General features: G+C 39.5%; 4 protein-coding genes across 6 annotated transcripts in view; 3 read left to right on the top strand and 1 right to left on the bottom strand.

Moving 5' to 3' along the window:
- The first annotated feature begins 541 nt into the window (after positions 1 to 541).
- tmem127 (transmembrane protein 127) lies at positions 542 to 8,053 on the top strand. The gene is made up of 4 exons (XM_056259349.1): positions 542 to 827; positions 1,262 to 1,600; positions 3,252 to 3,416; positions 6,864 to 8,053. Exons 2-4 carry the CDS (start codon positions 1,363 to 1,365, stop codon positions 7,172 to 7,174), a joined length of 714 nt encoding a protein of 237 aa, XP_056115324.1. The 5' UTR covers positions 542 to 827; positions 1,262 to 1,362; the 3' UTR covers positions 7,175 to 8,053.
- Positions 8,054 to 8,537: 484 nt separating this feature from the next.
- LOC130091460 (coiled-coil domain-containing protein 74A) lies at positions 8,538 to 12,572 on the top strand. 2 transcript variants are annotated; one of them, XR_008807811.1, is made up of 9 exons: positions 8,538 to 8,706; positions 8,930 to 9,219; positions 10,235 to 10,279; positions 10,657 to 10,711; positions 10,792 to 10,942; positions 11,019 to 11,119; positions 11,800 to 11,856; positions 11,940 to 12,128; positions 12,281 to 12,572. XR_008807811.1 is itself a non-coding variant. In XM_056259348.1 (8 exons), the coding sequence occupies exons 1-8, from the start codon at positions 8,678 to 8,680 to the stop codon at positions 12,076 to 12,078; spliced, it is 867 nt and encodes a 288-aa protein (XP_056115323.1). In that variant the 5' UTR covers positions 8,538 to 8,677; the 3' UTR covers positions 12,079 to 12,205. The 2 variants fall into 2 exon arrangements, 1 of the variants encoding a protein (XP_056115323.1); XM_056259348.1 differs by lacking the exon at positions 12,281 to 12,572 and having other exon boundaries at positions 11,940 to 12,205.
- An 865-nt stretch (positions 12,573 to 13,437) lies between these two features.
- On the top strand, positions 13,438 to 17,263 carry gatd3l (glutamine amidotransferase class 1 domain containing 3, like). Its single transcript, XM_056259350.1, has 7 exons — positions 13,438 to 13,614; positions 13,707 to 13,759; positions 14,512 to 14,625; positions 14,850 to 14,981; positions 15,478 to 15,570; positions 15,840 to 16,005; positions 17,027 to 17,263. The coding sequence occupies exons 1-7, from the start codon at positions 13,495 to 13,497 to the stop codon at positions 17,159 to 17,161; spliced, it is 813 nt and encodes a 270-aa protein (XP_056115325.1). The 5' UTR covers positions 13,438 to 13,494; the 3' UTR covers positions 17,162 to 17,263.
- A 1,442-nt stretch (positions 17,264 to 18,705) lies between these two features.
- Positions 18,706 to 25,175, bottom strand: part of igsf9b (immunoglobulin superfamily, member 9b) — a 50,382-nt gene continuing 43,912 nt past the window's right edge. The window contains exons 17-22 of one of the 2 annotated variants that reach the window (XM_056259345.1): positions 23,890 to 24,060; positions 23,431 to 23,467; positions 19,861 to 23,289; positions 19,539 to 19,714; positions 19,217 to 19,420; positions 18,814 to 18,908 (exon numbers count right to left, since the gene is read on the bottom strand). In XM_056259345.1, the coding sequence (XP_056115320.1) occupies positions 19,230 to 19,420; positions 19,539 to 19,714; positions 19,861 to 23,289; positions 23,431 to 23,467; positions 23,890 to 24,060 (4,004 nt within the window). In that variant the 3' untranslated portion in view covers positions 18,814 to 18,908; positions 19,217 to 19,229. Of the gene's footprint in view, positions 18,909 to 19,216; positions 19,421 to 19,538; positions 19,715 to 19,860; positions 23,290 to 23,430; positions 23,468 to 23,889; positions 24,061 to 25,175 lie in introns of both variants that reach the window. The other variant, XM_056259347.1, reaches the window with a different exon arrangement.

Below are 25,175 nucleotides of genomic sequence, written 5' to 3'. Positions count from 1 at the left end.
CACCACCAGGAGTGTAGCGGAAGTTAGAGGAAAATATCTTACAAAATATGCTTTTATTTAGAGTAAGTTCTATTATTTTATTTTTTATTATTTTTTATTTTATATATATTTTTACGTTTTGTTTGCTTTATGATATTGTATGTATTAGCTATTAACTAAAAGATTTTAATTATTTAAGCGGAAGTTGGATGAAAATATATATTTATGTGAACGAATGATGTTACAAAAAATGCTTATAGAGTAAATTCTATTATTTCATTTTTTTTTTAAATATATATATATTTTTAAACGTTTTGTTTGCTGTATGATATTGTATGTATTAGCTATTAACTAAAAGAGTTATTTAATTGATAGTGCACTGTAAAACAAGGGTGGAAGGATCTCTGTAAGAACATGTATTATAAGTGGAAAATCTTATATGGCATCACATTTACAGAATTGTTTCAATTCCTCACACAAACGTCATGCATATGTACTCGAGGACTGACGTTTGCAGAAGGACGCGTCTGATTGGCTTAAACGGCAACACACAGGAAACGGAAGTCTGAGGCAGGAGAATCTCCGTCTGATGGAGGAAGCGGACGGACTATTGTTTACGTTTTTCACTGGAAATCAAGAATAAGACACACGAAAATGTCTTCGATGTAGCGGCGATCAGCGGGATCATTCGAAGCTGAACATATTACAATTTGGTTTTAATATTTTTTATATTTTGGTGGGGTTTGAGAAGGTTTTAAAGGGTTTTGTGTGTTGAGAAGGCCAGTTTATGTCACAAATGATCAAATCTGATTAAAAACCGACAGAGGAGCTTCAGTCACAACAAACTGGTAAATATAATCTTTAAATAAAAGTTTGGGATAAATATAGATAGGCTATTAATCTTTTGTTATATAACAGGAGGAGCTTAAAAAATTTCCACATACTTTTTTATGTATTCTGTTATTAAGTGTCTTTTTATACTGACCAGTAGGCTAATCATTAGTGTATATAGATAGATAGATATAGGTTAACAGTTATTAACACGTCTATGTAAATCTCTTGTATTATCAGTAATGCCTATCTATAACTATAATTAGATAATTGCTATTATTCTTAATTAGTATATCATTAGTTATTTTTTATGATTATTTCCTTAACTATTTCACTGATTAGTTCTAAGTGGGTCAGAACTAAATTTGTACTTAGTCTTATCTTTTTAATATATTATAGTATTAGTAATATAATATATATATAATAATATATTTTTGTTTTGATTTTTCAGCTGTAGTACCGGTGGAGGTCAAACCCCAGAGCTGACCACTCTCACTCCGGTGTATTTGAGTTTTACTTTTTTGATCGAGGCTTTTCAGTAGGTTTAAGACCATGTACGCACCCCCGGGAACTGCTCTGCCTGGCAACCGAAGGAGGAGAGGTGGTACGGCTCTACCCAAACAGCCCGAGAGGAGTCTGGCGTCGGCGCTGCCCGGGGCGCTCTCCATCACGGCTCTCTGTACGGCCCTGGCAGAACCGGCCTGGCTCCGTGTCCATGGAGGAACCTGTCCCAGACAGGAGATTGGTGTCGCAGATGTCCTGGGATATATAGATGACAATCTCATTAAGGGTTGGTATCCCAAACTGTTTTTATTTTTTATTCATTTGAATATATTTTAAAATGTAATTTATTCCTGTTATGCAAAGCTGAATTTCATTCTTCAGCGTCACATGATCCTTCAGAAATCATTCTAATATGTTGATTTACTTCTCAAGATATATTTCTTCCAATTATTATTATCAATGTTGAAAACAGTCGTGCTGCTTCATATTTTTGTGAAAACTGTGATACACTTTGTGTCCAATATTCTTTGATCAATAAAAATTTTAAAAGAACAGCATATATTTGAAATAGAATCTTTTTGTAACATTATTTACTGTCACTTTTGATCAATTGAATGCATCCTAATTCCTTTAAAAAATGTAAACAATTTACAATAAGGTCTTATTTGCATCAACTAACATTGAGCAACATATACTGCTCGTCCAAAAAAAAAGATTTATATAATATTCCAGCCATATTCTAGGATGACAAAATCAAGATTCATCATGCTCAAATTGTGAAAGAATGGTTGGTAGGAGCATGAAGAATCATTTCACACATGAATTGGCACCAGACCTTAAATTCATTGAAAATCTTTAGGATGTGCTGGAGGAGACTTTACAGAGTGCTGGACTCAATACAAGATCTTGACCCAAAAATGATGCACCTCTTGATAATAAATGTTATTTCCATCAAGAGGTGTATACATTTTTGGCCAAGACCTTGTATTGATTATTCTGGTATATGGCCATGATGTGTCTTCCAGGTTCCTGAAGTGAACTAATTCGTTTTTTTGCTCTCAAGCTTAATGTCGAACCATTTTCTTCTCACTTCTGGGAATGTTCGATTAACAGATGAAACTCCATTAACTGCATCTAATATGCTGCCAAGCTTCCTTTTTTTTTTTTGGACCCGATACGCCACTATGTACGCTTGAAAATAAAATGTGCCGTTTTAAATGGACTTCTGATAATAAAACTTCAATTTCTGCATCTGAGATTTTTTTTTTTTCATTCGCATTCATGTCATAATATGATGCCCATATATAGTTGTCAGTCGGATTTAATGGGCGGGATTTATGGTAATTGAGCGTGCACGCGCGTCCCATTTACGACTGATTGGAATTCATTAACACACACACACATTTCACTATCACATCTGACGTTTACGAAGTATTTGTGAATCAGGAGAAGAGTTTTCGGGAAGGTCTCTTTACGCGCAAATCACTCGCATATTTACTCGTATATTTACGAATGTTTCATGAATGAGACCCAATGACTCTTAAGCATTTGCCTATTTAAATCCAAACAGCAACTTTATTTTTTTTGGCTGGGCAGTGGGCAGTGTATATAATATTAACCTCTGTTAATATTAGTTAGTAAAAATGCATTAACTATTGTTAACAACTATGACTTTTGATCTCAAAAATGTACAAGTAAATTAACATTAAGTACAAAATGCTGTAGCGGTATTGATCAATCTTATTTCATGTTAACTAACGTATTCAACTAATGTTAACAAATGAAATCTTATTGTAAAGCGTTACCAAAAAATCTTCTTGACTCCAAACTTTTGAATGGTAGTTTGCGTAGATTACACATCGAAGTTGTTGAGTTCCGATATTGAGATCTTCCACTTGCTCTGTTAATGATAAACTTTTGTCGATTCTCTCCCACAGATAACTGTATAAACTCTCAGTCCATCCTGCTCTTGCGGGTCATTGCTGCTTTCTGTTTTTTGGGCATTCTGTGCAGCCTGACGGCATTTCTGCTGGATGTCTTTGGACCCAAACACCCAGCCCTCAAGATCACACGCAGATACGCTTTCGCTCACATCCTCACAGGTATGACTTCATAAAGGATTTAGTTCTTAAAGGGTTAGTTCACCCAAAAATGAAAACTCGGTCAGTAATTGCTCTCCCTCATGTTGTTCAACCCCGTAAGACTTTCGTTCATCTTCGGAACACAAATTAAGATATTCTTGATTAAATCTGAGAGCTGGATCACTCCTCCATAGGCTTCTTAAGGGATCGAAACTGGCCGGCCCAAAAGTTATGAAAGACATCGTTAAAATAGTCCGAGTGACGACAGTGGCTCAACCTTAAGTTTATCAAGCGACGAGAATACTTTTTGTGCGCAAAAACAAACAAAAATAACGACTTTATTCAACTATTCATTTCCTTCTCTGTACGGCCGTGAGATTTCACGTAGTGATATTGCACAAAGCTTCTAGGTTGTACGTCACACGTAGGCTCACTATACGCTGGTCATGTGTGTAATGCGTGACGTACAACCTAGAAGCTTTGCGCAATATCACTAGGCAAGGCAAGGCAAGTTTATTTATATAGCACATTTCATACACAATGGCAATTCAAAGTGCTTTACATAGGAGAAAATAAAATAATCAAAACAAATAAGAATAATTAAAACAGTTTAGAATAAAAAATAAAATAAAGTACAGTAAAAACAGTCGGACGAACAGTGGCACAGTGCTCATTCAGTAAATGCATAGCTAAACAGATGTGTTTTGAGTCTGGATTTGAATGTGACTACTCTAGGAGCACATCTGATCTCCTCTGGAAGCTGGTTCCAGCTGCGGCTGGCATAATAGCTAAAAGCGGACTCACCATGCTTAGAGTGAACCCTTGGTATTTCTAGCTGATGTGATCCTAAGGATCTGAGTGATCTGTTAGGTTTATATTCAGTGAGCATATCTGCAATATATTGAGGTCCTAGCCCATTGAATGATTCATATACCAGTAATAATATTTTAAAATCAATCCTAAATGTAACTAGGAGCCAGTGTAAAGACCTGAGGACTGGTGTGATGTGTTCATATGTTCTGGTTCTCAGCGTTCTGTATGAGCTGCAACTGTCTTATGGTCTTTTTAGGAAGGCCAGTGAGGAGTCCATTACAGTAATCCACCCTGCTGGTGATTAAAGCATGCACAAGTTTCTCTAAGTCTTGACTTGAAACAAAGCATCTAATTCTTGAAATATTTTTCAAATGATAGTATGCTGATTTAGTAATTGCTTTGACATGACTACTGAAACTAAGGTCTGACTCTAGAGACACACCAAGATTCCTGACTTGATTTTTAGTTGTTAGACCCCTAGCGTCAAGGTATGCGTTCACCTTGAGAACTTCATCTTTGTTTCCAAACACAATGACTTCAGTTTTGTCTTTGTTTAACTGAAGAAAGTTTTGGCACATCCAACTGTTGACTTCATCAATGCATTGGCACAGGGAGTCAATGGGGCTGTAGTTGTTAGGCGATAGGGCTAAGTAGAGCTGTGTGTCGTCTGCATAGCTGTGGTAAGAGATTCGGTTCTTTCTCATTATTTGGCTCAGTGGGAACATATACAGGTTGAATAGGAGTGGTGCAAGAATTGAGCCTTGGGGGACTCCGCATGTCATGGATGTCCACTCAGACTTATGGTCTCCTATACTCACATAATAACCTCTCCCTTCTAAGTATAACCTGAACCATTTTAGGACTATCCCAGAAAGCCCCACCCAGTTTTCCAGCTTGTCAAGAAGTATGTTGTGATCGACAGTGTCAAATGCAGCGCTGAGGTCGAGTAGTACCAGCACTGATAATTTGCCTGTATCAGTATTTAAGCGAATATCGTTTATTATCTTTATGAGCGCTGTCTCTGTGCTGTGATGCGATCGGAAACCAGATTGAAAATTGTCAAAGTATCCATTCAAGCTTAAGAATTTGTTCAGCTGATTGAAGACTGTACGTGTCTTCACACTACGTGAAATCTCACGGCCGTACAGAGAAGGAAATGAATAGTTGAATAAAGTCGTTATTTTTGTTTGTTTTTTGCGCACAAAAAGTATTCTCGTCGCTTGATAAACTTAAGATTGAGCCACTGTAGTCACTCGGACTATTTTAACGATGTCTTTCATAACTTCTGGGCCGGCCAGTTTCGATCCTTTAAGAAGCCTATGGAGGAGTGATCCAGCTCTCAGATTTAAAGGTGCCCTAGAATGTGAAATTGAATTTATTTTGGCATAGTTAAATAACAAGAGTTCAGTACATGGACATGACATACAGTGAGTCTCAAACACCATTGTTTTCTCCTTCTTACTTAAATCTCGTTTTTGAAAAACACCCCTGAAAAATAGGCAAATCTCCACATAACACCGACTGTGACGCAACAGTCGGGATCATTAAAATGTACGACTCCAAAAATGTGCATATGCCAGCCCATGTTCAATGCCAGGCGGAACTGCGCAGCCGAAGCATAGCAGTTGATCAGTGTTTGGATGTACACATGAACACTAAAGTATTCTTTAGGTCCTTCATCCGAGCCTCTGAAGAAACAATGGGTTCATTTTATTTTCTCTGGAAATTTCCAAACATTTCACCGACGACTGTTTCCTCAACTTGGGCCAATACAGAGCTGGCCTCGGATCGAGCTACCAAGCAACACTTTCTGCTGTGTAATTGTTTAAGTTCAGACAGGTAATCTTTCTCTCAAAATCGTTCGCTACTGTTTATGCATCAGTAAGTCAAGCCAGTGACTAAAATGTCAACTTCACATCGTTTCTTTTAGTAGGATGAAAAGAAATCAATGACGCACGTTACACTGCACAACGAAGCTCTTACTGTATGTACATCATCGTGTTTGCATTGGTGAAAACATTAGAGAGAGTGTAGAAACTGCGTTACAATGATAAGATCTTCATTCTCGCGATCAACAGACTGTCCTCTGCTTGCTCAATGCTCATCACGGCAACATTTTATGTGATGGGAATAGATCTAAATACTTTAAAAACATCTCACGATTCGTTAATCTCGATAGCTGTTATAGTAAAAACGTATAATAGCTGTAGTAAAATTATTCGAGAGAGTTTCACATGTAATACATAGCTATTTCATATGCAAGCATGTCAGCCAATCACAGCAGTGGGCGGTTCCACTGAATCCCACAGCAGACACGCCCCTTCAAACAGAGCGTTCAAATCAGAGGCAAAAATCAGGCTAGGAAAAATGTTCTAAACTTTTATTTCTAAATTATGACTATTTTTGATCTAAAAAACATACTAACATTATAAGGGCAACCCAGGAAACATTATAAAAAAATAAAAATAAAAACATTCTAGGGCACCTTTAATCAAAAATATCTTCATTTGTGTTCCGAAGATGAACGAAAGTCTTACGGGGTTGGAACAACATGAGGGAGAGTCATTACTGACAGAATTTTAATTTTTGGGTGAACTAACCCTTTAATATCAATACAGTTATTTGTTTTAGTCTTAATGAATCTGTGTGTTCCAGTGCTCCAGTGCGCTACAGTGATCGGCTTCTGCTACTGGGCCTCGGAACTGATTCTGTCCCTGCAGCAGCAGCACAAGAAGTACCACGGCTCGCTCATCTACGTCACTTTCGCCATCAGCTTCTACCTGGTGGCCGGTGCAGGCGGAGCCTCTATTTTAGCCACAGCGGCCAACCTGCTCCGTCATTACCCCACTGAGGAGGAGGAGCAAGCCCTGGAGCTCCTCTCCGAGATGGAGGAGAGCAGTGAAACATACCCAGTTGACTACGACATTACCAACCAATTCCAGCCTCCACCGGCCTACACACCCTGATCGCCATATTCCCGCGTGTTCGCTGCCCAACGCCACTCCTGTCTTCTTCACGTGCCACCTTTGGCCTTCAGACAAAGAAATGATGCTCAGATTTTAGGTGCCCCATCAAAAATGAATATATACTGTATATATATTCAGTATTCCAGATCATGCAGAATGCCCATATCCATGCACACATTTAAATGAGCGTTTTACTTTCAGCAGACAGAGCTTGCGTGCATGGAAGAAATCAAAGAGAGTAATTATGGCATTGCTTGTAGAATTCCATTTGAATTCATCTTGCAGTAGTTTGCATGTATCTGGCAGTAAAAATCCACACAGGTCTACTTTGAAACAAGTTTTTTTGGCACGCTTTTATTATTGATTGAAGACTTGAAGGATGCAAAGCATCTCGGCATCATGCTTGTTGAAGATGCATTTACTGGAGCCTAAACTGTGCAGAATTAGTTTCTGTATAATCATCCAAAGGTATCTTTTTTCTGCCTCATCGCAGGTTTATCACATTTTCCATTTTCCTCACAGGTTTATCATGTTTTCCAAATGTTGAGCTGCACTTTTGACTTTTGTTCCTGTTTTTCAAGCGGTCATTTATAGACACTTTCCTTTGTAAAAAAATTAATAATAATAATAATTTTTTAAATCATGCTAGGTATCAATGTATCCTTTTATTTATTTGAATTTATCAGTAGCCCACAGATGCTGCCATATCTGCACACTTCTGGATTCACCCCATCACATTTTAAAAAATAATTTCAATAGGCTTTTAATCAGTTATTGTAATGTTATTTTAACGCACATATAGCTGCAAATACCCAAGATAGATGGACAAATTATTTATTATTTATTATCTGGTTGACGTAGACTCTCAAAGAAACTAGACAGCAAATTTATGTACCTGTAATTTGGAGGCGTTCAGGTTTGCCAACATCACATCGTAAGTTTGTTCTGTATTAATTGGATTTTATTCTTGTTTTTTAGTGCAATTGTGTTTGGTGTGTTTTGATAGTATCAGTGTGAGTGTGAGGATGTTCTGATGAAAGAGTCTTAACACATTTGATCAAGATTGTATCCACAATTTACTTGTCTAGCTTTTGCTCTGGTCTGATTATTTTTGATAAAATCACTGCATGGAATTTGATACTGCACTTGTGTTGCATAAATGGACTGTACTTGTTCAGATTTCACTTTTTTATTTTTAGTAATCTGGTGGTTTTGTGTTTTACATTATTTTACATTTCCCTTCTGTGTTTCATTGAAAGAAATACGTTTACTTACATGGAAAATAAAGAGAAAAAAATCAAAACAATGTGTGCGTGCATGTTTGTTTCCTCAATGCGTGTGCACGTCGAATTCTAAGCGCGCGGTTGCCATAGCAACGTTTGATTCATCCGGGAAGCGACACCGCCGGCATTTCACCTGAAACGACATAAATGACCTTAATTTGAAGAAATACTCGTTTAAATGGTCTTTATTTGGTCAATTTTTCATAGAAAAGGCTGACGAATGATGGCTGATGCAATATCGCTTATGAGGTATGTTGTATGTAAATGAGGGCAGACACATATTATGTAAATACATTTTAGGAAAAGGAAGCTGTAAATTAGCTTTATAAGTGAACTGACTTGTATAGCTTGCTTAGTAGCGAGATAAATTGACTACATAAAAAGTTCCAGCTTTAAAATGCTGGTGTCGTGCTTACGTAGGTGCACATAAACAAGAGCATGAGCCAAAAATCCATGAATTATTATTTTTTAGCAGCACCATGTCCACCAGTAATCTGCCACCCCTGCGAAACCTGCCCAGCTGGTCCAGGGTTCGAGACCTGGACAGGGTGAGGTACCCCAGACTTCTTTCTAGTGACTATATGGTCAGATCTCCACCTGTGGACATCAGGAGCCCTAAAGCAGCGGCTCTGCCCAGGACAGATGCACACGACACGCGCATCACCTCTCTGGAGAAAGATATTCTGTTCCTCCAACAACAGCATACAGACACACTGGAGAGACTGCATGCAGAAATGGAAGATCTGAAGCGTGTTAATAAAGGTTTGTCATTGCATTCTGCTTCAGATTCTGCATAAATGGGGCAGAAAATGAAAATAGTGCCATTTGCACTTTAGGCCATTTTTTTGGGAGGCTAGTAATGGTGAGCTAGCTTTGAAAGCATGAGATCTCACCCTCCCTTCAGAGCGTCTCCAAAGCCACGCCTCCTTTAAAACCTCCATGAACACACACAGCAGAGTCTGCGAAGCTCACCAGAAACGGCACTAAACTACTTCGTGTCTCAAAGCACATGACATTACAATAATAATGAACAAAAACAATTTACAGAGCTCTGACTTGTACCACCTGACTGCTGCAGATTAATTTCGTTGTTGATAGTGTCGGACCGAATGCAATGATTGGACGAACATTTTTTGGTCCTTAGACTTCCACAGAAGATATGTAGATGTTTTAATATTTAGACCACTTCTATTGTTGATTGTTATCAGGAGGATGTGAAGAGAGTTTCAACCTGTATAACAAAAAGTGTTAACCCTACCTTTAAAATCATCAATGTGATTTTGTTTTTTAAATATAAATTGAGTTTGATGAGGCCACTATACTTCCATAAATACTTTTTAAGGCTGTAAGACAGACTTGTTTTAACCAAATGGTCAGAAAGATGATGATGATGTCATGTCCCCAAACATGATGTTAGACAGAACAAACCGTTATTTTTAAAGGGGGAAATGTGAGTTGAAACAAAAGTGAAGGACAAAATAACTTAAATATGTTGACATGAAATTTTAATATCAGTAAATGCAAAGTCTAAGTATAATGTGTTTTCTTACATTTTCATAAGCAATTAAAATGTAATGAACATGCAAATTGGCTGTCTTTCTGATTAAAAGCAAACATTTAAAAGTATTTTAAGCTATGTATTATGTTAAAATTTCTGCATTACATCCAAAACATTGTCATAGTTCAGTGAAGTTCAGTTATGGGGCACAAACCGCTGACAGGTTGTTTGAGCTCTCGTACCATATCCAGACTTGCATATTAACTTTTTCTTTTACAGAATTACAGTATCAGATGGTTATGGAACATGAACATTCTCCAAAAGGTAGAATATGTTTGATCAAGCCTAATTTTTCATAACCATATTCATAAATATATACTCGCTTTGTGCATAGGAAAGATCTAATTCATGGTTTCACATACAGGGCTTAGATTAAGCCAGGATTAGGCATTAGTTCAATTAGAGCATTTAAGTAGCTTTTATAAACGTGCCTTAGAAGAAAACATCACTGGTGTGTATCTTGAGACAAAACAATGGCACATTTTAAGATATATCAGTGCAAGTTGCTTTAATTTAAAACAGCTCAAACATGAATTTTAGTCTGGGACTAGACTAAAGCCTTGTCTGTGAAACCAGGGGGTTATTATTTCTTAACCTGTACTGTTGTTTACTGCGAACTGACAGCCATGTGATCCACACAGAGTCCAGTCATTCCTCAAAATCCTGCAGTGATGGTTCAGCCGAGAAGAATTTCAGGTACTTACTGTAGCGTCTGTGATCATCTGACCTACCTTAAGCAAATAAATCACACGTCCTCCTGCTGTGACCCGCTCCAGCTCAGAGGCGGGAAGAGGAGGTGCAGTCACATCACTTCTGCCTCTCAGGATCACCTGCGGTCTGTCCCAGCATCCCCGAACCCCCACGCTGAAGGAGTGTGAGGGCATCATCCGGCAGCTCTATCACGCCAACACCTCGCAGTATCAGGAGGTCAGGAGCATCATGTCTTCATCATGTCTGTTCTCATTCATGTGTTCATACTTGACGCTCATGTTCCCTCACTCAGCTGCTGCGGATCAAGACGCTCCTCGGAGACATCGCCTCCAAAAACAAATCATCCGCTGAAGTTTTCTCTCTCGCAAGAGCCTGCCTCTGTGACAACAGCAGGTGCACCATTATTCTGCTCACCAAAATACACTGGTCATATTTCACCCCAAAATCTATAGAAAGAAATAATTAAAATCTACATTTTGCAAAAAAAAAAAAATATATATATACACATATATTAAGCACAATTGGAAGTATACATAATGCAGACTCTGACTTTAATAATAATGATTGAAAAAAAAACACTGAACAGGATTGTTATGAAAATAAATAATCCAATGTCATGAAATATAGTTTAAATATATTAAAAACAAGTTTTTCATTATGATTTTTTAAAATAAAATTTAATTTACAAAATAAATAAATAAACTATATTTTGCCTGAAATTTCAGTTAAAAAATAATAATTTTATAACGATCATTTAACTTGTAAAGCACAATTGGAACTACACATAATGCATACTTTGACTAATAACAATGCTACTAATAATAATAATAATTCAAATCATTTTTTCTGAACAGAATTGTCAAGAAAATAAATAATGCAAAAAAATGCTCCTAAACCAGGCTTTTGGTTTATCCAATATATTTTCTAATATAAATTTGACCTGGACATGTTCTTGTAAGATTCACCTTGTTACTCTATTATTTAATTATATCATAATATAATTCTATTTACCTATTCAGAGTCAATCTGTAAAATCATTTGCACTTTATTTGCACATTTTGGTTCTCTTTTAGGGGTGAAGTTTTCGAGCATTTACCAAAACTACCTCTCAAACCACTGCCAAAGAAACAGTAGGTTGACTTTTCTATTCATATCACCACAGGCATTTTGAAACAATCTGAAACTGATTTTTTTTATTTAAATATCACCCCAGGCACCCGAGTCAAGCCGGTAAAGGAGAAACTGTGATTCTACCAGCCATCAAACGCAATTCAGGCGGCACCATGTCAGAGCGGCAGAGGAGAGCGCAGGACGTGCACAAAACACGCCTCAGAAGAACGGTGAACTCTTGACACCACTGATGATGATGATGATGATGATGAAGTGGAACATGACCTTTACGGTGAGGGTTACACCGTCCCACTTCTTTCATTGAGCCATCATGTTAGGCTTTTCTTCCCTCATGAAAATGCTTAAACGTATACAGTATAGTGTTCTTTTTTATGTCAGTCTCTAAAAGAAGTTGAAGGAAATATGTATTTTCCCTGACCACAGAGATCTACACATGAGGAATGAGTGAGCGGCTGCTGATCATGTTTGATTCCCTAATGAACTACATAAGAATCTTTCCAGAGAAGCAGCCAAATGTCAAAGTTGAGACGAGAGCTAAGCTGCCTGTCCTTCCATCCACAGGAAGGTCCGTAAAGTCAGAGACAGAAACAGACACAATGTATACATCAGAGCTTTTAAATCAAATCTCTCATAATAACTTTTTACCTTGATTTGATGTGTGACATTTCCTTGATAATAAGTCTCTTTAAATAAATGCACCAGCAACATATTATGACGTGTTTTTGTACAGTTCTCTTTCCTAAAACTGTGTGCTTGAAGAATCTGAGGGCGTTTGCACCAATGGTCAGAGAGTTTGTGCATATTCCTGGACTTTTCACAAAGAGAGGCTCACTATGTTTCATGTGTACGTGCACTAGTGTAATCTGGACGTTGAGAAGGTTTTACAGTGTGTCCTATAGGATCTTTAACTGATGGCTACAACTACCCATTGGATCGCTGCCCGGGATCCCAGCAGACACCACATAGTATTACTGTGTTTAAGAGCCTTATTAACTAATTGGTATTAGAGGGCACTATCTCATTCAATTACAACTCAATTCAATGTTTTATGGGCGCTTTCCTTCGACATAAAACTGTACTTATACTGTACAAACGGTCTATTCTATCGTCTAACCCTAAATCTACCCATGACGGAAAACGCTCTGCATTTTTATATATTAAAGACATCACTTAGTGTGATTATAAGCTGTTTTCCTCATGGGGACCAAGAAATGTCCCCACAAGGTCAAAAATGACTGGTATTACTATCCTATCTTTGTGAGGACATTTGGGTCAAGACACCTGTGGCGCTGCGAGTGAGGCGACAGGTCAGAAGGGTCAGACGGGCTGTTTAAGGAGGTAAATGTGGGTAAACGCCCGCAGCCCCAGCAAAGCATCAACAGGTGTTGACCAAATGACTTAAGGTAATAAGATAATTGAGGAAGGTATTATTAGATAAGCAATGAAGAAAGGAAAAGGGTTGTTCAGACAAAGTATCTTATCTTCTCAGAAACGTAGCTTACAGAGTGACGTCCCACATGCAACATGTAAAACTGTATAAAAGAGCCGGGCCTCGCATGCATCAGGATCGGACGCATTGAGTTCAGTCTGCACAACTCTCTGTCGCTCGGTTGATATCTAAACTCAGCAGTGGGATCATGTTGGCATCACGGGCATTCCTCGCCAAGCAGGCAGCAGCGATGCTGGCGCGCCAACCCGCCTGCCTGGTGCATCATGGGGGAGACTGGGGGAACTGGGGCAACACCAACATCGCCGTGGTAAGAACACAAAATGCCACAAACACAGCATTTGGTATTGAGTTTCTTGGTTAAGATATAGTCTGATCATGTGACTGGATCTGCTGTTGAAGGTTTTCTCAGGCTGTGGTTGGTGGGATGGAACTGACGTCCACGAGGCTGCGTAGTAAGTAAACAGCAAGTGTACACTTCAAAACATCACTTACTCTGGTCTTTTTTAACAGTAAAAACATAGAGGCATCCTTAAAACAAGTTTCATTTACAGTAACTCATTTGTTAACATAAACTAACAATGAGCAGTATATTTTTACAGCATTTATTAAGCTTTGTTAGTGTTAGTTAAAAAGGTTCATGTTCACTTACAGTGTAAGGTAACACTTTACAATAAGGTCTCATTAGTTAATCCATTAACTAACAATGTGCAATGTTACTGTAATCATAATAAAAGGTACAACTTTTGATTTGAATAAGATATTAGCAAAATTTTGAAATTAACATTAAGATTATTAAATGTTTTAGAATTATTGTTAATTTTTAGTTCAAGTTAATTAATGTTAACAAATGGAACCCTATTGTAAAGTGTTATCATTATATCTTTAGAACGTATTGATCTGTGTTAGGGTTATTATGTAAGGGATAATGTACAGTCACCTTGCCATTATCACAAAATAAACTCTGACTGGGTCATCAGGACTTTATTTAGGGATGATGACAGCACATTATCCTTCTTGTTACAATACTACTTACCAAATAAATAGACTAAATATGGATTTGAGCTGAAGTGATTTATAGTGATGTGTGAAACTTACCTGGTTTAAAAACCAGGTAAAAATTATTTGAACACAGAATCCTGCTTTCGACCAATCAGCATCAAGTATTCTAGAGAGTTGTGACGCATACTGCTATGTCTCTTTAAAGCACCATGTACCACTTGAGCCGTAATGGAGCCCGTTTTCAGATCTTTGCTCCAAACCAGCAGCAAATGCACGTCATGGATCACATGAAGATGCAGCCCTCTACAAGTGACAACAGGTAGACATCATTAACATGAAATGTATCATGAAATATTATAATTACACAGCTTTTCAAATTACCATTCTATAACAACAAAAAAAGCCATGGAAGCATCATGTTAACCAATGGTTTTTGGATGTGTACCATGGTATCCTTTGAAGTAGCATTTAAATATGAACATAGAAATCATTCACAAGTACCATGGCAAAACCATCAGATAGCAAACTGTTCCCTCTCCGCAGGAACATGATGATGGAGTCTGCACGATTCAGCCACGGTCAGGGCACGATGCAGATGAACGATCTGTCCAAACTGGACGTCAACAGCTTTGATGCCGTCATCTTCCCTGGAGGCCACGGAATAGTCAAGAACCTGTGAGAGAGGCAGTCTTATAGTTGAGGGTCTATACTAATGCAGATATAAATGTTTTTGAAAAGAAATTGAACGCATCCCAAAAGAAGTGCATTGTCCTGACAGAAGAGACCATCAGAGTCCATCTGCACTTACTTAAACTTTGATTACCCTCAGATTACATGTGGATTGGCTATTTCATTGTTTGTCACCCCAGATCTATCACTATTCCTGGAGCGACAATCCTCTTATCATGTTTCACTATTAGCAAACAAATGATTAAGTCCAAGAGGAAATACAGGCGATGGATGAGACTAATCCACGTCTGAGCTAATCCACCTTTTTATACTCAACATTTGATATGATATGCTGAAGTGAGAAAGTTCCTTCAAGGTTCCAAGTCGTGTTTGCTTGAAATGAGCTGGGAGAGACATCTAAGGTTTTTTTTTTTCTGGGTTGTTTTTGCAAAAATGTCTCATTTCTAATATGACGATTACAAATTTCTGCTGACTTTCACAGGTCCACCTTCAGCAAAGATGGTAAAGACTGCAAGCTGAATAATGATGTGGAACGAGTTATGAAGGAGTTCCACCGCGCTCGCAAGCCCATTGGGTACCCGACTATAAAATATTCAAAATCTGAATTGGATCCTTGTATATTGTGCATACCGAGGTGACACTGATCACATAAACTCTTTTAGGTTGGAGGATCAGATGTCCTTGTTTCATCTACATTTTTCACTCAAATTGTTATGTTATGACAAATGCTGTGTTCATTTAATGTAAAATGTAAAATAGTGGTCTCCGCTGTATATTTGAATGATTCAGTTCAAATGTTTAAACATTTTTCACCTGAGCTGAATCCGGCTCTCTTTGGCTCAGTCTGTCCAGCATGGCTCCTCTCCTGGCGTGCCGAGTGCTGCCGAGTCTGGAAGTCACAATGGGTTACGAACGTGACGAGACCAGCCGCTGGGGCCGCTGGCCCAACACCAGCATGGTGCAGGCGGTCAAGAGCATGGGGGCCCGCCACAACACCCGCGAACCTTACATATCCTTTCATTGAGACAAAGTTTTCTAGAGACATATTTTACCCAAAGCATTATTAGTGTAAAACTTTAAAGGGATGCTCCACCCAAAAATGAAAATTCTGTCATCATTTACTCACCCTCGAGTTGTTGCAAACCTGTATGAGTTTCTTTCTTCTGCTGAACACAAAGGAAGATATTTTGAAGAACAATTGGAACTTTGGCACCATTGACTAGCTATAGTATTTTTTTTTTTTTCTACTATGGAAGTCAATGGTGCCAAACAACTGTTTGGTTCCAATCGTTCTTCAAAATATCGTCCTTTGTGTTCAGCAGAAGAAAGAAACTCATACAGGTTTGCAACAACTTAAAGGAACACTCCGACTTTTTGGGACTTTAGCCTATTCACCTTATCCCCCAGAGTTAGATAAGTCCATACATACCTTTTTCAGGGTATGTATGTAACCGCAGCACCTGAGACGCGCTCTCTGCTCCTCACCACGGCGCGTCTCAGGTGCTGCGGTTATCACTCCGCCCAAGTAGCAGTGCTTCGCTGTCAGAGAATATAGTTCCCAGTATTTATACGGTTAAAATATGTCTGTGTCTCATGTGACTTTGTTTTTTGTACACTCTGTGACTATACAAATCACAAAATGTAAATAGAAAAATGTTTGCGTTATTTTTTCACTCATTTGGATTAGTATGCTTGCTAGCTGCAACCATTTACATCCAGTCTTTGTGCTAAGCTAGGCTAGCGGTGGGTGCGTCAGATATAGAATTACAGCACGCACGGAGATGAAAAAGGTATGTATGGACTTATCTAACTCTGGGGGATAAGGTGAATAGGCTAAAGTCCCAAAAAGTCGGAGTATTCCTTTAAGGGTGAGTAAATGATGACAGAATTTTCATTTTGGGGTGGAGTATCCCTTTAAATGTGCCTTTAAATGATGCAAGAAGTTACTCATTGCATCTCTAAACGCATGTCAACTTGATGTCATGACAATAAAAAAAAAACCTTATTTCCCCCTTAACTGCCCATCTCACGAGGCCTATGTGGACGAGAAAAACAAGGTGATCAGCACTCCATCCTTCATGTGGGAGACTGACTACCACTACCATTACATCTTTGATGGCATCGGGAACATGGTCAAGCACGTCATGCGTATGACTGCCAAGTGATTCTCGTGGGATGCAAGACACCAGAAGGCTTTCACACTTAACTTTAGGTTGACCCGATTCGCTATTATGTGGACATACAGAAAGTAAATAAATAAATAAATAAATAAAAAAGCATGCAATGCAACTCCTGTGTTGTACTATGTTTTGTATAGCCTATACCAGTGTTTCCCAACCCTGTTCCTGGAGGCACACCAACACTACACATTTTCCAACTCTTCCCAATCGATCACACCTGAATCAACTCATCAGCTCGTTAGTAGAGACTCCAAGACCAGAAATATATGGGTCAGAAAAGGGAGACATCCAAAATGTGCACTGTTGGTGTGCCTCAAGGAGTAGGGTTGGGAAACACTGGCCTATATGGTGTGTATAGAGCTTCTGTAGCCCCGCATTACGCATGTTGTGTTCTGTCTTCTAGTTTGTATTTCCATAGCATGAAGGTAAGATCTTATGGATTTATGAATGAACCGCTCATTTTGAAATCTAGACATTTTTTGAAACTTCGCTTCAAACATTACAATGCTCATAATAACTTTCGGTAAATCTAAGATCTGACTAGCCATATCATATACTTTTTTTATTATTATTTTTTAAGAGTAGATAATTGTTCACAGAAACCTCTCACAAACATAACATTTCTCAGTGGGACATTTTATTTTACAAATCATACAAAAATGAGTGACAACATGTATAAAAAACAAATATAAGAACAGACATAGAACTTTTTTTTTTTTTTTTACAAATTCTGTCAAAAAACCTTTAAATGTATTACAAAAATGTACAGCAGCATCTTAAATATAAGATAGATCAATGTTTTCTCAAAACATTCATGAACAATTGTAAAAAAAAAAAAAGAAAAAAAAAAGAATTAAAAATATATATTTACAGCGCTAAGCACAGACTGACCAAGAGTGATAGAAGTGTTTCCATGTGTCAAGATGCCGTCTATGTTTTTGTTTAAGCCATTTTATACATCCACAGTTCTTTGCATTAAAGCAAAACAAATATAGAAGATTAAGTGAGCTGGCTGCAAAAATGTTTCTGTTTGGGAAAGTCAATTACAGTAAAGAGTACAAATAAATTGCGAGGAGAGTTTGATTGAGAGTTTTTCTTAACTCAATGTTGGCACTTAATTTTTGCTTTAAATCATAATGACAGGCTTTCAAATGAATTCAGTTCCTAGATGAATGGTGCTCAAATATACACATGGTAAACAAACACAGTAACATTATATTCATATACATGTACACCTGTATATGTAAAATACAACATTATATATTACAGTTGCTTGAAATATACGTTTCCTTGGATGCAGTATCTGATTGTCAAAGCAGACTTTATGCTATACTGTTATTTTGGTTCGGCTGAATGGAGAATGTAACACAACCCTTTGAAAGTAGTTATATTTCTAGAGTGTCCATTGTCCACAATGGATATCCATTTCATTTATAAAACCTGTATAAAAACAATCATACATTTCAGTAAAACTGTAATTTATGAAAGGTCGTCTTTTAGTCTAGACAGTGAACGTGAAGGAAAGACAGTGATACAAAAACTATATTCCACATACTATACATATTTCAAGTTTGGAAAACCTTCAGAAGGAGCTGAACGCACCTTTACAGCGTAATGACAATAATGAATATACATCAAAGCTGGTCAATGATATTTAAGTCTGGATCCTTTGCTTTCTCAGGATTTGTTAGGTTTTTACTCAAAACCAATTCATCTTCTTCCTTGGGATGCTCTGGAAATATAAATACAGGGATTATAGTTAGTGTCCTACATAAGAACCAAATAAAACTCTGGCTTTAAATTGAATTTAACATGGGAATAAGTGAGGCATTTTATAAAAATTTGCTAGCATAATCCTGTTCTTGAGGCCAAATTGTAATATAGCACTTTTCAGAATTTTGTACTGTCAAACTATGTACTGTAAGTCAAACATCAGTTCTGTGGACATTTGTCCCTACAAAGGGAAATATATTTATAAAAAAAATATCCCTAGCTAAAACAAGTTAAACAGTACGGATTGGTCAAAGGGAGGTAACGGACCAAGGTAAGGTTTTCAGAGCAATGCGGAGCTGGAGTCAGAGTCTGGGTCAGGGGGGTTGCAGGGGTCTCGGGAGTAGGATTCCTGGGCTCTGCGGTACTCCTGGAACTCCTGTCGCAGGGCATTGAAGCGAGCCTCACTGAGGGAACGACCATACCGGTGCTGAGGAGGCTGGGACACTAAGGGAGGGCTGATGGTGTACAGGCCTGAGAGGAGAGGAAAGGAGGTGGAGGAGGAGGTGTAGGACGGATAAAGTTCAGGGGAAACTTAATTTGCAATTATATTTGGTGTGGGAAATAAACAGACAAGCTCAAGTGTTCTTACGTTTACTCGGGAAGTCCTGGAGGCCAGCGGTGGAGCGGGGGCGTTCTTGCCTAAATTCCCTGCCTCGCCCAAAGCCTGCATGGGGCCGCTCCATCTTCATGGCCTCCAGGATGTCGAGATCCACAGAGTGTTCTGCAGCATCCCATTCATAACTCTCATCTACTGAGGTATTTCTTCTACACACACATATGCAACAATACATAGTGAGATTTTACACATTTATATCACTGTCATTTTGTACAAAAGCAAAATAAGACATTGGGAACTATTCTAGTTTGTCTGTGCTGAGGTCTTGCCTCATGTATATGTGTATCAGCTTCACCTTTTGGACCTCCGTTCTCTCAGGTCTTTATCTGTCCTGAGCCTCTCGCTCTCTTCGGTGGTCTCTGGCGAGCTGAGTAAGGTTGGAGTGATAGAGAGAGACTGGCGTAGGTGTCCATACGGTCCCACACTACCCCTTCCACTGCTCTGGCTGGCGTAACTGGCTCTGCCCCCATCACCTCTTATATCCCGGCCTTCTGTCTCTGTACAGCCCCTAACTGCACCCATCCCTTTGTCCACCTCTCTCGGAATGTCTTGCTCTCGAAGGGGGAAGGATGTATGATATGGTGAGGGCCAGCTGTAACCTCTGGGGAGGAAAGGCCTTGGTGGATACCTTCTGTGTTCTGCAGTTTGCAGGTAGTCCACCTTGGCCACTGATCTGGGTGGAACAAAAGGTCGAGGAGGTTCTTGTGGGACATACTTATGCTGAACTGACCTAAGTGTTTCCTGATAAGTCAGCGGCCACCTAGAGAAATCTTGAAAGACTGCTGCCTGTCGACGTGGATCTGACTCTCGCCTGGAAGGAAGGGATGATTCCATGTGTTGTGGTGGATCTGGGACTGAGGGAACAGGTGTGTGGTAGGGAGGTGTCATGTCAGATCGCTCAATATGCTTACGTCTCTCTAAACTGTAGCTGGTGGGAGGTTGAAAGGGCACTGACCCTCGCCATGATGGGCCAGACATGGGATAGTAGCGTGTAGGGTTACGACCCAGACTGTAAGATTTGAGCCTTATATCTGGGTGGGGAAATTTATCCCTGTAACAAGTTTCAGATATATAAGCTCTTGGATTTTCAAAATGTTCCCATCTAGAACCTAAACTAATGGACTTCTTAAGGAATTGACTTGGTTGCCCGACTCCAGAGAGGGTCCTACAGGGACCAGTGCTGACTGATTTCTTCATGAAAGGCATTGGACCTGGATAGATCCGTGAGGATATCATGTTTGTCCGGTCACCCTGAGCCTGATATCTTTGATATTGTTCAGATATAGAGTTTGGACATTTGGAAACAATTGCTGCCATGCTTTTAGCCGTGTTAATTAATGTCTGTGCTTGACCATGCTGTGTAACTTCTTGTTTTTGAGGCCCTAAACTCTGAGAAACCAAAGGCTCAGAACTCTTTTCCTTTTCTTTAGATGGTGAGAAACCTTTCTTGATTGTGTTTGAGATGCCTGATTTAACACATGTATCTTGTGCCTCTAATTGTGAACAAGGTTCAGAAATTGGAATACTTCCAGGTTTATGGTGTCCCACTGGTACGTTCAGGGTTCTGTGGTCATGAACAGCCCCGTTGTGATGACTAATATTGGTCCCAGAGTGCTCCTGACCATCTTTTTCCCAAATTGTGGGTACAACGTCGGGCTCATCTCTTAACAGTGCCCTAGTTTCTGGCTCAACACTGGTTTCAACAGATTCCGAAGGCTCAGTCACTTCTACAGGATCATCTACACTCATTTCAATGAAACCCGGAAGACTCAGGTATTCCAGGATAGTGCTGGTCTGCAGTGGGGACATCCGGTCTGGTTGGGGAGCAAGCTTAGCTTTCATTGATTCTGACATTCTTGATACATTTGACTGATCACTTCCTGCCTCATTTTCCAACAGGGTCAGGTGTGATATTCGACTAGGGCTTTCACTGAAGACACATTTGTCACTCTTTCGGGATCGAGCCCTGATACCCTCTTTCTCTTGCTCATTGTAAGGCAATATGGAGCTGGAATCACCACTCACTATTACTTTTCCTTTTGCTCCTGCTTTCTGATGATCATAGGGCAATGTAGAGCAACCTGATGGATTATGACTCAGTTTGTCTTTTTTAACGGGCCTTACTTCCTCTGTGACGCTTTGAATCATGGGATAAAGGAAATGTTGGTTAGGACTATTATCTCTATCTCTTCCGCCCACCATTTGGTGCAGCTCAGATGGTTGAGGATTCAAGCGAGCAGGGGATGTTGATCTAAATGCTGGAGCCTCTTTTTCCATTTTTCTTTCTTGCAACCAACTATCCTGAACTAAAGTCCTGTTGGGCAGCTCCTGCTCCTCTTCCAGGTGACTTTCCGGGTGTCTAGCTTGTGCCCCACTCAGGTTGGTTTTACTGGGAGAGGGTATGTCCCTGGTAGGAGAGAAACGTGAGAGAGAGGTATATTGTGTGGCTGGTGAACGAGAGATGTCTGTTGCCAATGAATCTTCTAGATCGGCAATGCCTTGTTGACGTGTGTGAGGGTAGAGTGAATGAGGTGTGTTCCCTTCAGAAAGGCTCTGCACTGGCACCAGGCTGGTAGGGGATATCACAGGGCTTATGTCCCACTGGATGTGTGAGGAAGACAAAGAGGGAAGTCTCTCCATGGGACTACTGGTGTTGCCAAAATAACAGCCCCTCCTATAGTCCGATACAAGCTGGGCCATGCTGCTGGGTCTGTTTTTTTGTCGTAAATGTATATCTTGGGGCTTCCAAATAGGGTCTTCAAACTCAACACCTGTCCATTTTCTTAAGGGACTTGCAGACTTGGCCCGCCTCTGTTCTTGCTCATGTGACTGTACCCTTCGGCTGGCCGTATAGTGTTCTAGCTCCCTCTCCATTTGCTCACGTTCCTTCGCCAGCTTTAAACATTTGCTTAATTTGTCCCTCTCTCTTTCACCATCCAGTTGAGTTACCATAGTGCTGTCTTCTGTCAGCTGGCTGTCTCCATTGATTGGCTGGTATTGTGCCTGGTGGAGCAGCCTCTCTCTCTCCAAAGCTCGGGCTCTCCTGGTTAAGCTGGGAAATATGTCCTCCCTATGACTGGCACTCCGGCATTTTTTTTGTGAGTCACTCACCCTCTTTTCACTGCAGTCTGAATAAAAACTGGCCTTCTCCAACAAGGCCTCAGAGCAGCCCTGCTCATCATCAGAGTAGAAACAGCCATGACGGGAAAAGTTTCTGGCCATTGCCTTCACCTTGCCAGGGGAGTGATGGGGTCTCTCTGGGTCTGAAGGGCCCACTGTCAATGCTGACAGATTCTCTCTCTGTCCATCCCTCTCTGAACTTACAGGATTTGATTTGTTGGACTCTTTAAAAGTTCCATTGTTACTCCCTCTACCAGGTGATTGTGGGAACTCTTTTTTAAGGTTCTTTTTGATGTGGGTTGGTATGGAGTTTTCTAGGTCAGGTTGGATAACGAAGCGGCCATCAGGACTTCTGGCTATGGACTCAATAGCAGATGTGGATGAGGGAGATCCACCAAAGTGGCTCTCACATAGGGTGTAGCGCGGAGGTGGAGAGGATGAGGACAAGAGCTGCTTTCTCTGATCCTGGTACTCACTGCGGCTGCCTTTATCAAAGGAGGAACGGTCTGAGCGATCAGAAGAGGATGAGTTGGGGAAGAAGTTTAAAGGAGGGCACAGTTTTAACTTCAGCACACTGTCGGGACTGTCAGAAGGCGAGTGAGCTCTGAGGAGAAAGAAGACAAGTGAACATTTAGGGAACGAATAGAGAGACGTTTGAGACAAATGTATCATCCCCCATTGTAGTACAGTGACAAAGATGGAGAAGCATAGGAATGATACATGCATAGCAAGGAAGGACACTTACTGTGGAGATGAACTCTTCTGGAAGGCAGAGGGGATATCTGAAATGGTGGGGAGGGTGCAAAGTTCATATCATGCCACAGATAATGAGTCATAAGATGACAAAGTGCCAACAACAAAAGCAGCCTCAACAGAAACACAGATGCCATGCATGACAATACCACTGATGGCTGAGAACAAATACATCACTTCAAATGTGTCAAGTATCAGTCTTTGAGGCATTAAATGTCTATATGGTCATTGCGATTGATAATGCATCAAAGGCCTTAAGGAATTGACTTAAGTCTTTTGAGTAATGTTTTAACTCTTCATTAAGTACACAATCCATGTACAGTATCTGAATGTTGCAGCCCTAAATGACTTTAAGAGCATGCAAAAAGATTTAAAATGTTTTTTATAGTGGTGTACTTTGTTCAACAACAATTTCATATTCAAAATCAGCAATCTTCATCACTGCTTTTACCATCTCTCTTTTTCCTTCGCCGTTGTCCCCTTCTATTGTTCATAACACAGGCTGTCACCAGAGAAAGGATGATGGCAGCAAACAGGAAACACACACCCCCAATCACACCAGCCAGCAGGGGCTCAGGAACAAAGGCCAGGAGACTGGGTGCTGCCGGATACATCTCCATACCTTAGGGCCACACATTACATGTTACCTTATAATAATATAATAAATCAATTAATAATTAAACATAATTAATTTATACCAATATTACATTTCTGACTTCTTGAACCTTCTATTTATTAGGGTTTAAACGGATCGTAGTTGATCCGTACAGACCAGGCCCCACGGTTCAGCAAGCATGTGATTCGCAGATTTATTGCAAGTTTAACAACATAGAGTGAAAGTTTATCATTTGTATGTTTTTTGTCTTACCAGTTTACACATTCAATAGATTTTTAACCATTCCAGCACTAAAAGAGGAGAAAAAGAATTGAATTCGGTACTCGCTTGATATCTTTGGATTGATTCCTCTTTCGCCTCTCCTTGCACTTGGATGGACACACACAAAACTATGTCAAAATATCTTTCTAGGCAAGTTCTTTCGTAAACACAGTCGTTGTCTTAAAGGTACAATATGTAGGATTTTTCGCCACCAGGGGTCGCTAATCTCTTACAATAACAAAGGCGTATATCGATGACGGTAAAGCATTAAGCGGAATTATGGATATTGTCGTCAAGTTGATGGATCTTTTATGGATGAGTGAATACATTGATGTTTTTAACATGACTGTGGTATGAAGCAGGGCGCGATTGCTAATGAGACATAACGTTATAACGTTACCAGCGTCACACGCAACGCGAGTCCCGCATATATAAAGAAATAAGGACATTTCATTCTACCGAGGTAATGCAGCGCTGTTTCACTTGCTCTAACAGTTACACTATCGCACTAAACGCATTTGAGTGTGTTGAATGTTGTTAGTTAGGTTGTTTGTTGGCTGTATGAGACGCAGTAAGCTAGATCAACATTAGAATAACATACAGATCATATTCTAACATTTCATCATGTTGAACTAAATAACATTGATTACTTTTATGTACATTTGCTCACCTGTCTAATTAAGTATGCAACACTCGCGTCTGTCGTCATGGTTACTATGGCAGTACGAGCGGAAACCAATGGCGGAAACCGAGGGTAACGCGGACATGACGCAATTGACTGGCGACTCCTCACCCCTGCTCACACGCACCGTTTCCTTGGTTAAAATCGCAATTTTCCTTACGATTTACAAATAGTTTGA

Source organism: Rhinichthys klamathensis, unplaced genomic scaffold (assembly GCF_029890125.1).
Source record: "Rhinichthys klamathensis goyatoka isolate OS25496 unplaced genomic scaffold, OSU_Roscu_1.1 h1tg000167l_1, whole genome shotgun sequence".
In the NCBI taxonomy this organism is placed as follows: domain Eukaryota; kingdom Metazoa; phylum Chordata; class Actinopteri; order Cypriniformes; family Leuciscidae; genus Rhinichthys; species Rhinichthys klamathensis.
The sequence above is the reverse complement of the archived record's forward strand: the minus strand, read 5'-3'. Positions and strand labels throughout refer to the sequence as shown.

What these genes read in the sequence shown, in the direction of transcription:
- tmem127 (XM_056259349.1), top strand. Translation starts at nt 1,363, where the DNA reads ATGTACGCACCCCCGGGAACTGCTCTGCCTGGCAACCGAAGGAGGAGA. An exon ending in AGATGACAATCTCATTAAGG is followed by an intron (nt 1,601 to 3,251) that starts GTTGGTATCCCA and finishes TCTCTCCCACAG; the next exon opens with ATAACTGTATAAACTCTCAG. An exon ending in TTTCGCTCACATCCTCACAG is followed by an intron (nt 3,417 to 6,863) that starts GTATGACTTCAT and finishes TGTGTGTTCCAG; the next exon opens with TGCTCCAGTGCGCTACAGTG.
- LOC130091460 (XM_056259348.1), top strand. Translation starts at nt 8,678, where the DNA reads ATGATGGCTGATGCAATATCGCTTATGAG. An exon ending in TCAGCCGAGAAGAATTTCAG is followed by an intron (nt 10,712 to 10,791) that starts GTACTTACTGTA and finishes GACCCGCTCCAG; the next exon opens with CTCAGAGGCGGGAAGAGGAG. An exon ending in TGCCTCTGTGACAACAGCAG is followed by an intron (nt 11,120 to 11,799) that starts GTGCACCATTAT and finishes GTTCTCTTTTAG; the next exon opens with GGGTGAAGTTTTCGAGCATT.
- gatd3l (XM_056259350.1), top strand. Translation starts at nt 13,495, where the DNA reads ATGTTGGCATCACGGGCATTCCTCGCCAAGCAGGCAGCAGCGATGCTG. An exon ending in CACGGAATAGTCAAGAACCT is followed by an intron (nt 14,982 to 15,477) that starts GTGAGAGAGGCA and finishes TGACTTTCACAG; the next exon opens with GTCCACCTTCAGCAAAGATG. An exon ending in ACAACACCCGCGAACCTTAC is followed by an intron (nt 16,006 to 17,026) that starts ATATCCTTTCAT and finishes TGCCCATCTCAC; the next exon opens with GAGGCCTATGTGGACGAGAA.